At 48.2% G+C, this 17609-nt stretch overlaps 1 protein-coding gene across 1 annotated transcript in view; it reads right to left on the bottom strand.

Annotated features, from left to right (window-relative positions):
- The window catches only part of prkd2 (protein kinase D2), a 158016-nt gene that overhangs the window by 70479 nt on the left and 69928 nt on the right, over window positions 1-17609 (bottom strand). The window contains exon 2 of the mRNA XM_072269841.1: window positions 3288-3426. Within this exon, the coding sequence (XP_072125942.1) occupies window positions 3288-3426 (139 nt within the window). The remainder of the gene's footprint in view (window positions 1-3287; window positions 3427-17609) is intronic.

Here is a 17609-nt window from a genome sequence, read left to right on the forward strand (position 1 = left end):
GGGATGAGGGAGAGATAGGGGATGAGGGAGAGAGGAGGAGAGGGGATGAGGGAGAGAGAGGGGATGAGGGAGAGAGGGGGATGAGGGAGAGAGGGGGATGAGGGAGAGGGGGATGAGGGAGAGAGAGGGGATGAGGGAGAGAGAGGGTGAAAGAGGGGATGAGGGAGAGAGAGGGTGAAAGAGGGGATGAGGGAGAGAGAGGGTGAAAGAGGGAATGAGGAAAGAGAGGGGATGAGGAGAGAGAGGGGATGAGGGAGAGAGAGGGGATAAGGGGGAGTGAGGGAGAAAGAGAGGGGATGAGGGAGAGAGGGGGATGAGGGAGAGAGAGGGATGAGGGAGAGAGAGGGATGAGGGAGAGAGAGGGGATGAGGGAGAGAGAGGGGATGAGGGAGAGAGAGGGGATGAGGTAGAGAGGGGATGAGGTAGAGAGAGGGGATGAGGGAGAGAGAGGGGATGAGGGAGAGAGAGGGGATGAGGGAGAGAGAGGGAGAAAGAGAGTGGATGAGGTAGAGACAGGGGATGAGGGGGAGAGAGACAGGGGATGAGGGGGAGAGAGACAGGGGATGAGGGGGAGAGAGACAGGGGATGAGGGAGAGAGAGGGGATGAGGGAGAGAGAGGGGATGAGGTAGAGAGAGGGATGAGGGAGAGAGAGGGGATGAGGGAGAGATAGGGGATGAGGGAGAGAGAGGGGATGAGGGTGAGTGAGGGAGAAAGAGAGTGGATGAGGTAGAGAGAGGGGATGAGGTAGAGAGAGGATGTGGGAGAAAGAGGGGGATGAGAGTGAGTGAGGGAGAAAGAGGGGGATGAGGGAGAAAGAGGGGGATGAGGGTGAGTGAGGGAGAGAGAGGGGATGAGTTAGAGAGAGGGGATGAGGGAGAGAGGGGATGAGGGAGAGAGGGGGATGAGGGAGAGAGGGGGATGAGGGAGAGAGGGGATGAGGGAGAGAGGGGGATGAGGGAGAGAGGGGGATGAGGGAGAGAGAGGGGATGAGGGAGAGAGAGGGTGAAAGAGGGGATGAGGGAGAGAGAGGGTGAAGAGGGGATGAGGGAGAGAGAGGGGATGAGGGAGATAGAGGGGATGAGGGAGATAGAGGGGATGACGGAAAGAGAGGGGATGAGGGAGAGAGAGGGGATGAGGGAGAGAGAGGGGATGAGGGAGAGAGAGGGGATGAGGGGGAGTGAGGGAGAAAGAGAGGGGATGAGGGAGAGAGGGGGATGAGGGAGAGAGAGGGATGAGGGAGAGAGAGGGGATGAGGGAGAGAGAGGGGATGAGGGAGAGAGAGGGGATGAGGTAGAGAGGGGATGAGGTAGAGAGAGGGGATGAGGGAGAGAGAGGGAGAAAGAGAGTGGATGAGGTAGAGACAGGGGATGAGGGGGAGAGAGACAGGGGATGAGGGGGAGAGAGACAGGGGATGAGGGAGAGAGAGGGGATGAGGTAGAGAGAGGGGATGAGGGAGAGAGAGGGGATGAGGGAGAGATAGGGGATGAGGGAGAGAGAGGGGATGAGGGTGAGTGAGGGAGAAAGAGAGTGGATGAGGTAGAGAGAGGGGATGAGGTAGAGAGAGGGGATGAGGTAGAGAGAGGATGTGGGAGAAAGAGGGGGATGAGAGTGAGTGAGGGAGAAAGAGGGGGATGAGGGAGAAAGAGGGGGATGAGGGTGAGTGAGGGAGAAAGAGAGGGGATGAGGTGGAGAGAGGGGATGAGGGAGAGAGAGGGGATGAGGGAGAGAGAGGGGGGTGAGGAAGAGAGAGAGGGGGATGAGGGGGAGTGGGGGATAAAAAGAGGGGATGAGGGAGAGAGCGAGAGGGGATGAGGGAGAGAGAGGGGGGATGAGGGAAAGAGAGGGAATGAGGGAGAGAGAGGGGATGAGGGAGAGAGAGGGGATGAGGGAGAGAGAGGGGATGAGGGAGAGAGAGGGGATGAGTTAGAGAGAGGGGGATGAGGGAGAGAGGGGATGAGGGAGAGAGGGGGATGAGGGAGAGAGGGGGATGAGGGAGAGAGGGGGATGAGGGAGAGAGAGGGAATGAGGGAGAGAGAGGGGATGAGGGAGAGAGAGGGGATGAGGGAGAGAGAGGGTGAAAGAGGGGATGAGGGAGAGAGAGGGTGAAAGAGGGGATGAGGGAGATAGAGGGGATGAGGGAGATAGAGGGGATGAGGGAAAGAGAGGGGATGAGGGAAAGAGAGGGGATGAGGGAAAGAGAGGGGATGAGGGAGAGAGAGGGGATGAGGGGGAGTGAGGGAGAAAGAGAGGGGATGAGGGAGAGAGGGGGATGAGGGAGAGAGAGGGATGAGGGAGAGAGAGGGGATGAGGGAGAGAGAGGGGATGAAGGAGAGAGAGGAGATAAGGGAGAGAGAGGGGATGAGGGTGAGAGAGGGAGAAAGAGAGTCAATGAGGTAGAGAGAGGTGATGAGGGAGAGAGAGGATGAGGGAGAGAGAGGGGATGAGGGAGAGAGAGGGGATGAGGGAGAGAGGGGATGAGGGAGAGAGAGGGGATGAGGGAGAGAGAGGGAATGAGGGGGAATGAGGGAGAGAGAGGGGATGAGTTAGAGAGAGGGGATGAGGTAGAGAGAGGGGATGAGGGAGAGAGAGAGGGGATGAGAGAGGGGATGAGGGGGGAGAGACAGGGGATGAGGGGGAGAGAGACAGGGGATGAGGGGGAGAGAGACGGGGATGAGGGAGAGAGAGACAGGGGATGAGGGAGAGAGAGGGGATGAGGGAGAGAGAGGGGATGAGGTAGAGAGAGGGGATGAGGGGGGAGAGACAGGGGATGAGTGGGGGAGAGACAGGGGATGGGGGGAGAGACAGGGGATGAGGGGGAGAGAGACAGGGGATGAGGGGGAGAGAGACAGGGGATGAGGGAGAGAGAGGGGATGAAGGAGAGAGAGGGGATGAAGGAGAGAGAGGAGATGAGGGGGAATGAAGGAGAAAGAGAGGGGATGAGGGTGAGAGAGGGTATGAGGGAGAGAGAGAGAGAGGATGAGGGAGAGAGCGCGGGGAGAGAGAAAGGTTGAGATGAGAGAAAACAAGAGAAAGGAATGAGAGTGAAAGAGGGGTGAGAGAGAGGGTGAGAGTGAAAGAGTGAGTAAGAGAGCAGCAGAAAGTGAAAGAAAGGTGGAAAGTGAGAGAAAGAAAGAAGAAATGTGAAGGAAGTTTGCAGATGAGTCCCCAGCAGCGGCAGGCCGACAGCCGCTGAGACGCTCAGGGAGATGCTGGGGCCGGATGTGAGACACGAAGATGATGGCAGCAGAAAGAGAGAATCGAAGACGAAGCAGCGATCAGCACTGACCTGACAAGACGACCTCGATGAGGTCACCTTCCTGGATATCGCTCTCCGATTTCATCAGCTCGAGGATGTTGTCGCAGTTCACATTGTGTCTGAACAGGAGGATGTTGTCGTAGAGCCCGTAGAAGCCACATTCTGGGAACTGAGGGGAGACCGAGGCACAAAGCATTAGGAGGGCTGCACAGAGCCTGGAGTCTTTACACAGAACAGTCCCATCGTGTGCCACAGTCCAGGGGACTGACATCCACCTGTGCTGTACCCCGGTGTTATTATAGAGTGACAGGCCCGTCCGCACTGTGACAGACCTGTCCCCACCGGTACTGTACCCCAGTGTTACACAGTGACAGACCCATCCCCACCGGTACCGTACCCCGGTGTTATACAGTGACAGAACCCGTCCCCACCGGTACTGTACCCCAGTGTTACACAGTGACAGACCCATCCCCACTGGTACTGTACCCCAGTGTTACACAGTGACAGACCCATCCCCACCGGTACTGTACCCCAGTGTTACACAGTGACAGACCCATCCCCACCGGTACTGTACCCTGGTGTTACACAGTGACAGACCCGTCCCCACCAGTACTGTACCCCGGTGTTACACAGTGACAGACCCACCCCCACCGGTACCATACCCCGGTGTTACACAGTGACAGACCCGTCCCCACCGGTACCGTACCCTATCTCTCTCTCACACACAGTAAATTAGACCAGTGAGTTTACTATGACAGAAACACAAAGGCAAATGTTTTGAGCCCAGCCAATATTCTACAGTGTTTACGAGAGATGGAAGCAGTGGGCAGATTTGGTTTCTTGGTGTTATCAGTGGAGGAATTGTATGGAATTTTAAAAAGAAGACCTTCTTGATCCACAGGGAGCTTGCATCCCCGAGAAGAAAATCACGGCACATTTCCCAGACGACAAGTCACATCTTAGAAAAACTTGCCGCATTGCACATTGAGTCTGAAGCTGAACGGGACCATTGCCATGGCTGAAAATCTTCCTGCCTTCAATGCCTCTCTCTTTAAATACTAAAAACTGTGAAGCTGCATCTCTGACGAACTCCAGGCATGAAGAAGGGTCTCGGTCCAAAATGCTGACTCTTTATTCCTCTCCATAGATGCTGCCTGGCCTGTTGAGTTGTCTGTGTTGCTCTGGATTTCCAGCATCTGCAGAATCTCTTGTGTTTAAGAAGCTGCATTTCTTGGTTTAATGTCTCACCTGTAATCCCGGACAGCCTCGATGATGTTGAGATCAGGGCTCTGTGGAGGCCGTACCATCTGTGGCAGAAATCCTTGTTCTTCTTTTCGCTGAAGATAGTTCTTTATGACCTTTGCCGTGTGTCTGGGGTCATTCTCCTGCTGCAGAATGAAGCTGGGACCAATTAGACGCCTCCTTGATGGTATAGTGTGATGGATGAGAACCTGCTTGTATTTCTCAGCATTGAGGATTCCATTAATTCTGACCAGATCACTGAATCCACTTGCGGAAATGCAGCTGCAAATCTGCAGGGAACCTCTGCCGAGCTTCACTGTTTGAGACAAAAATGTCTAATTTGACTCATCAGTCCAGAGCACCTTTTTGCCATCCTTCAGAACCCCAGTCCTTGTGTTTTTGTACGCAGGCAAGTCTCCTGGCTTTGTTTCCAGTTTGGACAAACGGCTTTTTAGCAGCAACTCTTGCATGAAGACCACTTCCGACATGGACATTTTTGGCTTAAGCAGAAGACAGTTAGTCTGCTGAAGAGCTGGAGAGTTCTACATGGTTAAGTGTCTGCAGCCAACAGTAAAGCTCGGCGGAGGTTCCCTGAAGGTTTGGGGCCGCATTTCTGCAAATCGAGTTGGTGATCCGGTCAGAATTAATGGAATCCTCAATGACAAGCAGATTATCATCCATCACCGAATACCATCAGGGAGGTGTCTGATTGATCTTAACTTGCAGAAGAACTGTGGCAAGTTCTCCAAGATACTTACAACAACCTACCAGCTGATTTTCTCATAAAACTGCAGAACAGTGCACCAAAGAGAATTGATGCAGATTTAAATGCAAGGGGGTAGTCACACCAAAGATTGATTTGATTTACAAACTCAAAATGCTGGAGGAACTCAGCAGGTCAGGCAGCATTTATGGAAAAAGTATAGTCGACGTTTCGGGCCGAAACCCTTCGGCAGGACTGGAGAACAAAAGCTGAGGAGTAGATTCGAAAGGTGTGGGGGAGGGGATTTCTCAAACTTCCAGTAATGCTTCCACCCCCCCTTCACCATTTCTCACTCTCTTGCCCCTCTCTCATGTCATCGCCCCCCCCTCTGGTGCTCCTCCCCTTTCTTCCATGGCCTTCTGTCGCTTTCACCAATCAAATTCCTAGCTTTTTGCTTCATCCCTCCCCACCTCCCCCAAATTTCACCTATCGCCTGACATTTCTCTCTCCCCTCCCCCTCACTTTTCAAATCTACTCCTCAGCTTTTTCTCTCCAGTCCTGCCAAAGGGTTTTGGCCCAAAACGCCGACTGTTTACTCTTTTCCATAGATGCTGCTTGTACGGCACGTGGCCAAGTGGTTAAGGCGTTGGACTAGCGATCTGAAGGTTGTGAGTTCGAACTCCAGCCGAGGCAGCGTGTTGTGTCCTTAATCACACACTGCTGCAGTCCACCCAACTGAAAACAGGTACCGACAAAATGCTAGGGGTTAACCTCATGACAGACTGGCGTCCCTATCCGGGGGGGGAGTCTCGTTGCTTCACGCCACCGAAACTGACATAAGCACCGGCCTGATGAGCCTGTAAGGCTCAGGACAGACTTTAACTTTAACTTTAAAGATGCTGCCTGGCCTGCTGAGTTCCTCCAGCATTTTGTGTGTGTTGTTCAAATTACCAGATCTGCAGATTTTTGCTTGTTTGTTGATTTGATTTAGTTTTTTACCGTTTACTGCTCTTTGTAGTGATTCTTTTTGATACTTAGAACCTTTTCATTTCATTACTTTTGAAAGCATCTTCGCTTTACAGAATTTTTTTTTTCATGTGTGCCTAAGACTTTTGCCCAGAACTGTATGAAGGTGCACAGGGGCATGGAGTTTGAACCCACAAACTTATGATTTAGACTTTTACCCACTGAGTCACAACTGGCATCAATTTATGCAGAGAAATGGTGAGTGGGTAGAGAGAAGTCAGCTAAAGGTGAGGCGAATACCTCGACTGAAGTGAAATATAAAAAAAACACAAAGCATTAACCCAGCGTCAAGACAAGTCATTCCTTTCACGTTCCTCTCTTGGCAGCGTTCTCAAAGGTTAGAGAATCCGTCACTAAGCTCGTCAACAGATACGGGGTGCTATTCAACACGGCTGCACCGCTGACTGTAACACATAAGAGTTGTGCAACACCATTTAAGACCACAGTTGCACTTTGATAATATTGCAAAGATGTAACATTGCAGAGGGTTCTCATGACATTGCCAGGACCGGAGACTGGTTACGCTGAGGTTACTTTCTTCAAAATTGAAGGCAGAATTTTGATTAATCATTCTGTGGAAATGGTGGAAGCAAAACCTCTCACACTTAAAAGTTCAAAGTACATTTATTATTGAAGTGTGTGTACTTTATACAACCTTCAGGTTCGTCTCTTAACAGGCAGCCAGGAAACAAAGAAACCCGAAGAAACCCATATAAAAGAAGCATGTCAAACACCCAAGGATAACAGAAATCATGCAAACAATAAACAATAAACGCAAGCGAAAAGCATTTTGAACTGAAGTCCACAAAGAGGCTGTCCACGGTCCCTTAGTTCAGTGTAGAGCGGAGCAGCGAGCTGAATTGGGCCATCCCTCACCTTGCACCCCGACACCCTGACCTTTCTGGTCTGGTCCAGTGCCTAAATCATCGTCCAAACTTCGGGTTCAGTCGTTTGATATGCTCTGTGGCCTGGACCTTACCACCTCAAATCGGCCTAGTGCTTAAATCATTTTCCAAACTTCGGGTTCAGTAGTTTCATACGCTTTGGGCCCTGGATCCTGCCACCTCGATTCGGCCTAGCGCTAAAAATCATCGTCCAAAGATCGGGTTCTGTTGCTTTGATACGCTTTGGGGCCTGGACCCTGCCACCTTGATTCGGCCTAGCGCTTAAAATCGTCGTCCAAAGATCGGGTTCTGTTGTTTCGATACACTTTGGCCTGTACCTGACTTTTCCAATTCGGCCCGGCGCTTAAATCGATCGAACCTCGGGTCTTTCTTGCTCTTGGCAATGGGCCGGCTGTCTCGCCTTGCCTCAGTTCTGCCAGAATTGCCTCCAAGTCCAAAGGGAAGTTGCAGAGTATTGTTTGCATAGACGAGTACTTGAGTCATCAAGGTATTGAAGCTGATAGGGCGAGCGCTGGAAAGCGGGATGAGGGTTGACAGGTTGCTAGCTAACCCAGATGGGTTGCTAGGTAACCCAGATGGGTTGCTAGGTAACCCAGATGGGTTGACTTGTTGTCTTTTCATTTTCGAGATTGAGGGGAGATTGACTGTCGGTGAGTAAATCTATAAAGGAGGTCTGGACATAACAAGTCTTCCTGACACTTATTGTTTGTTTATTTATTATTATTATTTCACTTTTTTCTTTCTTTTTGCTTTTGTAGATTTTGTTGTCTTTTGAACTGTTGGAACAGGCAGGGGAGATGGAATCTTAATTGCAATATATTTATTGCAAATGGTCAAGAATTTAAGAAATATTTCAGAACTTAAGGAAAATCCTCAGCTGTTATGGTTGTAGCCCAGGGTAAATGTGCAGAACTCCAACAACAAATAGAAGTACCCGACAAGAACAACGGTGAGTTGGAAAGAGATTGGAAAATGGAGGAAATTATTACAAGGATACAAAAGGAAAAGGAATTTGTTGCAAAGTGAATTAACTATATTCAGATTATAAAATGAAAACATGGAAGCAAATGAAGAAGAACTCTGAGGTCTCAGTAAACAACTGCAGGCTACGATCCAAGAAAAGGAAAACCTGAAAAACAGCGGATAGACTTGGAAAAACAGCAATTTTAAAAGTATAACGTGCAATAATTACTATTCTTTAACAAGACAATTTTAGCCTTACAAGTGATGTAGATGAAATCAATGTAATTGAGGTAATGCAACTACATGAAAACATGTGACAAAATTAGGGAAGAATGGCAGTTTGGGGTATTATCTAATGAGCGCATTAAGCATTCACGAGGAATTACAACTCCAGAGTGATGCTAACAGAGAACTGCAGGCTGAACTAGATTGTCTAAAGTAGAGAACTCCAGGACATATTTGGTTGGCACACCACAAGTCTAGCAGGTGGCGGTAACACACTGAAAACTGGTTGCCAACCGCCATAAAACAAAAAAGGAAAAGAAGTTGTCTTTTGCACACCGGTTGTCTCCCTGTTGGTGCGGTCTTTCATTGATTTGACTGCGGTTATTGGATTTATTGACTATGCCCACAAGAAAATAAATCTCAGACACCCAATATATCGACGCAGCTACAAAAAAGGCAAGACAGCAGCTATATTTCATCGGGAGCTTGAGGAGATTTGGTATGTCACCAAAAACACTCGTAAATTTCTACAGATGTACTAGAGAGCATCCTGACTGGCTGCATTACCGTCTGGTACTGGGGGGTGGAGGGGGGTTGACTGGGTGAAGATCGAAGCATGTTACAGAGAGTTGTAAACTCAGTCAGCTCCATCACGGGCACCAGCCTCTGCAGTATCCAGGACATCTTCACGGAGTGATGCCGCAAAAGGCAGTATCCATCATTAAGGACCCCCGTCACCCAGGACATGCCCTCTTCTCATTGCTACCATCAGGAAGGAGGTACAGGAGCCTGAAGACACACACTCAGTGATTCAGGAACAGCTTCTTCCCCTCTGCCATCCGATTTCTAAATGGACATTGAACCCGTGAACACCACCTCACTACATTTTTTTATTTCTGGTTTTTTTTTTTGCACTGCTTATTTAATTTAACTATTTGATATATATACTTACTGTAATTCACGGTTTTTTCTCTATTATTATGTATCGCATTGTACTGCGACCGCAAAGTCAAAAGATTTCACGTCATATGCTGCTGATATTAAACCCGATTCTGATTCTGATAGGGTGACCTTTATGTACTTTGATAATAAATTTACTTTGAACTTGGAAAAAGGAAGAAGCTATTTCCAATTTAAAGATGTACACATGATAAATAACTCATGAACTTTGAAGATTCTTCAGTCAGTAGAAATATCATAGAAAATAGGTGGAGTAGGCCATTCGGCCCTTCGAGCCTTCACCGCCATTCAGTATGATCATGGCTGATCATCCAACTCAGAACCCTGTACCAGCCTTCCCTCCATACCCCCTGATCCCTTTAGCCACAAGGGCCATATCTAACTCCCTCTTAAATATAGCCAATGAACTGGCCTCAACTGTTTCCTGTGGCAGAGAATTCCACAGATTCACCACTCTCTGTGTGAAGAATTTTTTCCTCATCTCAGTCCTAAAAGGCTTCCCCTTTATCCTCAAACTGTGACCCCTCGTTCTGGACTTCCCCAACATCGGGAACAATCTTCCTGCATCTAGCCTGTCCAATCCCTTTAGAATTTTATACGTTTCAATCAGATCCCCCCTCAATCTTCTAAATTCTAACGAGTATAAGCCTAGTTGATCCAGTCTTTCATCATATGAAAGTCCTGCCATCCCAGGAATCAATCTGGTGAACCTTCTTTGTACTCCCTCTATGGCAGGGATGTCTTTCCTCAGATTAGGGGACCAAAACTGCACACAATACTCCAGGTGTGGTCTCACCAAGGCCTTGTACAACTGCAGTAGTACCTCCCTGCTCCTGTACTCGAATCCTCTCGCTATAAATGCCAGCATACCATTCGCCTTTTTCACCGCCTGCTGTACCTGCATGCCCACTTTCAATGACTGGTGTATAATGACACCCAGGTCTCGTTGCACCTCCCCTTTTCCTAATCGGCCACCATTCAGATAATAATCTGTTTCCCTGTTTTTGCCACCAAAGTGGATAACTTCACATTTATCCACATTAAATTGCATCTGCCATGAATTTGCCCACTCACCTAACCTATCCAAGTCACCCTGCATCCTCTTAGCATCCTCCTCATAGCTAACACTGCCGCCCAGCTTCGTGTCATCCGCAAACTTGGAAATGCTGCATTTAATTCCCTCATCCAAGTCATTAAATATATTGTAAACAACTGGGGTCCCAGCACTGAGCCTTGCGGTACCCCACTAGTCACCGCCTGCCATTCTGAAAAGGTCCCGTTTATTCCCACTCTTTGCTTCCTGTCTGCCAACCAATTCTCTATCCACATCAATACCTTACCCCCAATACCGTGTGCTTTAAGTTTGCACACTAATCTCCTGTGTGTGACCTTGTCAAAAGCCTTTTGAAAATCCAAATATACCACATCCACTGGTTCTCCCCTATCCACTCTACTAGTTACATCCTCAAAAAATTCTACGAGATTCGTCAGACATGATTTTCCTTTCACAAATCCATGCTGACTTGGTCCGATGATTTCACCGCTTTCCAAATGTGCTGTTATCACATCTTTGATAACTGACTCTAGCAGTTTCCCCACCACCGATGTTAGGCTAACCGGTCTATAATTCCCTGGTTTCTCTCTCCCTCCTTTTTTAAAAAGTGGGGTTACATTAGCCACCCTCCAATCCTCAGGAACTAGTCCAGAATCTAACGAGTTTTGAAAAATTATCACTAATGCATCCACTATTTCTTGGGCTACTTCCTTAAGCACTCTGGGATGCAGACCATCTGGCCCTGGGGATTTATCTGCCTTTATTCCCTTCAATTTACCTAAGGGTACATTTACATGAGGGTAATCCCCAAAGATTGCCCTCATGCCTCAAGAAACTGGGCTCGTCGCTGGGAATCTGGCCCCAAACTTTAGTCACCAAGTTTGAGACTAGAATGTCTGGTTATGGTCAAAACTGTGCTTTCATACCGGATATGAGATACTTAAGTCAAGTTTATTGTTACTTAACTATACACATGTATATAATGTACATATATAATCATATAATTTATGTAGAAATGAAACATTGTTTCTCTGCACCAGGGTGTGCACATAACACAATAACTTAGGAAAGTGAGAATTAAATCTACGCATGAATTACACAAAGATAAACAAAGTGCATAAATTAAATATTGTGGGGTACAATACAAATTATCCAGTGATGCTTCGAGTGTGATACAGCAGGGAGTTCAGAAGCCTGATGGCCTGAGGGAAGAAACTGTTTCCCATCCTGACCGTTCTTGTCTTTGTGCATCGGAGTCTCCTGCCTGATGGTAGAAAGTCAAAGAGGATGCTGGATGGATGGGTGGGGTCCTTGATAATACTAAGGGCCCTGCGTACGCAGCGTTCCTGACAAATGTCCCCGATGGATGGCGGGGAGACCCCTACGATCCTCTCGGCCGTTCTCACAGTCCCTAGTATCAACATTAAGCACATGGTTCACAGCTTTCTGTGCCTTGGCGGATCATGTGCTTGTTGAGATACATTACAACTGCCGTGAGTCTCAGCCTGTACCATGCCCTCAGAGGCATTAAACAAGCTCTCTTAATTTCCATTCAACGCCTGCTGATTAGTCATGAAAATATTTGAGAAATTTAGATTAGCTTCATTATACTTGTTTACTTCTAAACATGAGCTGCTTTGCATCAACAACCAACGCAGTCCAAGAACTGTGCTGCGAGCAGCCCGCAAGTGTTGCCGCGCTTCTGGCTACCCGACATGGAAACTAGCTGCAACCCATGAGGGCTCGCAAAATCGTGATAGGGCGCATCCCACCTCAGTAATCACCTCGGCTACACACACATGCACACTCACACACACATATATACATACACACACACACACACACACACACACACATATACATACACACACACACACACACACACATACACACACACACACACATATATACACACACACACACACACATATATATACACACACACACACATATATATATACATACACACATTCACTCACACAAACGCACATATGCACACAGATACATACAGACACACAAACACTCACACGCACATACGTGCGCGCGCGCACGCACACACACACATATATATACATACACACACACACATTCACTCACACACGCTCACACACACGCACATACACACACAGATACATACAGACACACAAACACTCACACACACACACACACATATGCACACAGATACACACACATATGCACACAGATACACACACACACACAATGCTGGAGGACCGGAATGGAAGGGTGAAGACGGCAGAATAAAAAGATGGGGGGAGGGGAAGGAGGATAACTGGAAGCTGAGGGGTGAAGCCAGGTGGGTGGGAAAGGTCAAGGGCTGGAGAAGAGGGAATCTGACAGGAGAGAAGAGTGGACCAGAGGAGAAAAGGAAGGAGGAGGGGACCCAGGGGGAGGTGACAGGCAGGTGAGAAGAGGTAAGGGACCAGAGTGGGGGATAGAAAAAGAGACAAGGGGGAGGGAAATTATCAGAAGGAGAAGGAGAAGCAGAAATCACTAGTTTAATCTTCTACCATCCACCAGGAGAGACAGAAACATCTCTGCATGGACATCCGGACTGGAAAACAGCTTTATCCCCAGGGCTGTCGTGCAACTGAACAACGCCCCATTTTAAGAGTTGTTTGTTTTTAGTGCAGTTGCAACTTGAAGTCATTCCAAATAACTCAGATGCTATTTTAAATTTAGCCATTGTGTTTTTAGTAATTAAATTGCCAGTCTGCTGTTCAGCACGGAGTGGAGTGACACTGCAATCTCGTTGTCCTCAGCAAAGACAATAAACCTTTAACTACCTAATTAACTAAACGACATAGCGTGTCCAAAGCAACACACACAGAATGCTGGAGGAACTCGGCAGGTCAGGCCGCATCTATGGAAATGAATAAAGAGTCGTTGTTTCAGGCGGAGGCCCTTCCTCAGGACTGGAGAGGAAGGGGAGGAATCAGGGTAAAGAAAGTGGGTGGAGTGGAGGATGTTCACAACTGCCTCGCCCTACCCCGTATGTCTCTGGAACGTGGGAGGGAAGTGAATCACCCATGTGCTCACGGGGAGGTCGAATAAACTATTCCTTAATTTTATTCAGATTCAGCCTTCGAGCTGCGCTGCCCAGCAATCCCCTGACTTAACCCCAGCCTAATCACCGGACAGTTTACAATGACTAATTAACCTACGTAGATCGAGAAATTGCACTCGAACAGGCTGGCTTCAGGAGTGGATGAGGCACCAGGGACCAGCTCTTCAACATGCGCCTAATAATGGAGAAAACGAGAGAGGTCAATACCCCCTGTGTATCTGCTTCATAGACTACTCAAAGGCGTTTGACTGTGTCCAATACACCAAAGTGTGGACGACAATGATTCAACTGGGCATGGCACCACACCTAGTGGCTCTTCTAGAAACACTGTATGCCACGCAATCCTCCAGCCTTTGGACCACATCTGGCGAGATGGAATCGTCCTGCAACGGGAAACGAGTCCGCCAGGGCTGCGTCCTTTCTCCACACCTGTTTTAACGTCCACACTGAGATGATCATGAGACTGGCAATTCCAGACAACACTGGCATTAAAATAGGAGGAAGAACCACCAGTAACTTGAGATACGCAGGTGGCATAGCCCTGCTAGCCACAACAGAAGAAGACCTACTCAATAATATTGCAAAAGGCTCTGCTGAATTTGGATTGCTGATAAATGGCAAAAAAGACCAAAGTTAAGGTGATAAGCAAAACTGCAATTCAAGCTGACATCCACATTGGAAATGATAAGATCGAATAAGTATCCTCCTTTATATACTTTGGTGCAGAACTAAATGACACAAATGAATGCAGCAAGGAAATAAGGCGAAGGCTAGCAATAGCATGCACAAACACTACCAAGCTCAGAACAGAAATGCGCAGAAATTTTTTTAGCCAGAGGGTGGTGAATCTATGGAATTTGTTGCCACAGGCAGCAGTGGAGGCCAAGTCATTGGGTGTATTTAAGGCAGAGATTGATAGGTATCTGAGCAGCCAGGGCATCAAAGGTTATGGTGAGAAGGCGGGGGAGTGGGACTAAATGGGAGAATGGATCAGCTCATGATAAAATGGCGGAGCAGACTCGATGGGCCGAATGGCCGACTTCTGCTCCTTTGTCTTATGGTCTTATGGTCTTAACATCTGGAAAGATAGATCTGTGAACATGGATACCAGGACACGCCTCCTCAAGAGTCTCGTCTGGCCAGTAACCCGATATGGCTGTGAAACATGGACCCTAAAAGCAGCTGATGGAAAGAAGTCGCCAGCATTTGAGATTTGGGCATACCGACGGATTCTCAGGGTATCACACATTGAAAGGAGATCCAAGAATTTCATCCTAGGAAAGATTGGCACGAAACCAATACTTCTGGAAACGGTTATCCAAAGGAAACTTCGCTATTTTGGACACATCTCAACAACTGATGACATACTGGAACGCACTGTGTGCTTGAAGGCAGAGCAGAAGGAAGCTGCTCCCAAGGCAGACAGAGGACAACTTGGATCGACAACATCAAGAAGTGGACCAGCCTCCCCGTCAGAGATGCAAGAGGTTTGACTGCCGACAGATCACACTGGAAGAAAATGGCCACTGAGGCTCTGGCAGAGTATGGCACACGATGATGATGATGAATTAACCCATCAACTGATACGCTTCTGGACTTTGGGAGGAAACCAGAGCACCCAGAGGAAACCCACGCGGTCTCGGGGAGAGCGTACAAACTCTGTACAGGCAGTGACAGGAAATGAACCCAGGTCACCAGTACTGTAAAGCATTGTGCTAACCTCTACACTATGGACTGACATGTTGAAACAGGAATGGGAATTAGAATGTTTGGCCTCTGGGAAGTTCTGCTTTTGGTGGATTGAGCAGGGGTACCACCAATGCAACACCGACTTGTCGGTGGTGTGAAACCTGTTGGCCATCCATCCAACTACTGCTGGAGAACAAAAGAATGGAACTCCGCTCCACTACACCCTCCACTACGCCAGGTTTCACTCACCAGCTCATGGATGTACTTTGGTTTGGAGAGGTTTAACGTTCACACATCAAAAATAGCAGAAATGACCTTTTAAGTTAGACACAGCCAGGATCTCCTGGTGGCCACATCATCTCAATTTGGCTTCCCATTCCTGTACAGACCTGTTGGTCCATCTGACTTTCTGCACCAGTGTCTACTCGTCTCCAGGCTCCAAGGTGCAGGATTGAGAGAGGCTGTAGAGAGTTGTAAGCTCAGCCAGATCCATCACAGAGACAACACTCCCTTCCATCGAGGACACCCTCAAAAGGTGGCTCTCAAGACGGCAGCACCCATCATTAAGGCCCCTCATCACCCTCTTCCCATCGGGGGAGAAGGTACAGGATCCTGAGGACGCTACTCAGGGCACAGCTTCCTCTATGCCATCCCATTTCTGAATGATCAGTGAACCCATGAATATAACCTCACACTTGCCCTTTCACTCTGCTGTCCCGGTGAGGCCAAACTCCGGCTGGAGGAGCAACACTTCGTATGTCTGCGTCGCCTCCAACATGAAACCACAAGCATCGATGTAAGAACATAGGAATCCACAGCACATTACAGGCCCTTCGGCCCACAATGTTGTGCTGACCATGTAACCTACTCTGCAGACTGCCTAGAATTACCCTACTGCATAGCCCTCTATTTTTCTAAGCTCCATCTACCTATCTAAGAGTCTCTTAAAAGACCCTATCGTATCCGCTTCCACCACCACCACCACTGGCAGTACATTCCATGCACTCACCACTCTCTCCGTGAAGAACTTACCCCCGACATCCCTCTTGGTACCTATTTCCAAGCACCTTAAAATTAAGCCTCCTCGTGTTAGCCATTTCAGCCCTGGGAAGAAGCCTCTGGCTATTCACAGGATCAATGCCTCTCATCATCTCGTACACCTCTATCAGGTCACCCCTCATCCTCCGTCGCTCCAAGGAGAGAAGGCCAAGTTCACTCAACCTATTCTCATAAGGCACACTCCCCAATCCAGGCAACATCCTTGTAAATCTCCTCTGCACTCTCTCTATAGTATCCACATCCTTCCTGTAGTGAGGTGACCAGAACTGAACACAGTACTCCAAGTGGGATCTGACCAAGGTCTTACATAGCTGTAACATTACCTCACGGCTCTTGAACTCAGTCCCACGGTTCATGAATGCCAACACACCATACGTCATCTTAACAACACTGTCAACCTGTGCAGCTGCTTTGAGTGTCCTATCAACACGGACCCCAAGATCTCTCAGATCCTCCACACTGTCAAGAGTCTTACCATTAATATTATATTCTGTCTTCAAATTTTACCTACCAAAATGAACCACTTCACACATCTGGTCTGAAGTCCATCAGCCACTTCTCAGCCCAGTTCTGCATCCTATTGATGTCCCGCTGTAACCTCTGACAACCCTCCAGACTGTCCACAACACCCCCAACCTTTGTGTCATCAGGAAAGTTACTAACCCACCCTTCTACTTCCTCATCCAGGTCATTTATAAAAATCACAAAGAGGAGAGAGTCCCAGAACAGATCCCTGTGGAATACCACTGGTCACCGACCTCCATGTAAAACATGAATCATCTACAACCACCCTTTGCCTTATGTGGAAAAGCCAATTCTGGTTCCACAGAACAAGGTCTCCCTGGATCCCATGCTTCCTTACTTTCTGAAGGAGCCTTGCATGGGAACCTTGTCAAATGCCTTACTGAAATCCATATACACTACATCCATTGCCCTACCTTCATCAATGTGCTTTGTTACGTCCTCAGAGAATTCAGTCAGGCTCATAAGGCATGATCTGCCCTTGACAAAGCCACGTTGACTATCCCTAACCAGATTATGTCTCGCCAAATGCTCATAAATCCTGCCTCTCAGGATCTTCTCCATCAACTTTCCCACCACTGAAGTATGACTCACTGGTCTATAATTTCCTGGGCTATCTCTACTCTTTTTCTTGAACAAGGGAACAACACTTGCAATCCTCCAGTCCTCTGGTATTTCTCCCATTCCCATTGATGATGCAAAGATATTAGCAAGAGGCTCAGCAATCTCCTCCCTCACTTCCCACAGTAGCCTAGGGTATATCTCATTCAGTCCCAGTGACTTATCTAACTTAATGTTTTTCACAAGCTCCAGCACATCCTCTTTCTTAATTTCTATATTCTCAAGTGTTTCAGTCCATTGTACGTCATCCCCACAATTGCTAAGGTCTTTTTCCCTGGTGAATACTGAAGCAAAGTTT

The sequence above is a fragment of the Mobula birostris genome, chromosome 10, assembly GCF_030028105.1.
Source record: "Mobula birostris isolate sMobBir1 chromosome 10, sMobBir1.hap1, whole genome shotgun sequence".
NCBI classification, from domain to species: domain Eukaryota; kingdom Metazoa; phylum Chordata; class Chondrichthyes; order Myliobatiformes; family Myliobatidae; genus Mobula; species Mobula birostris.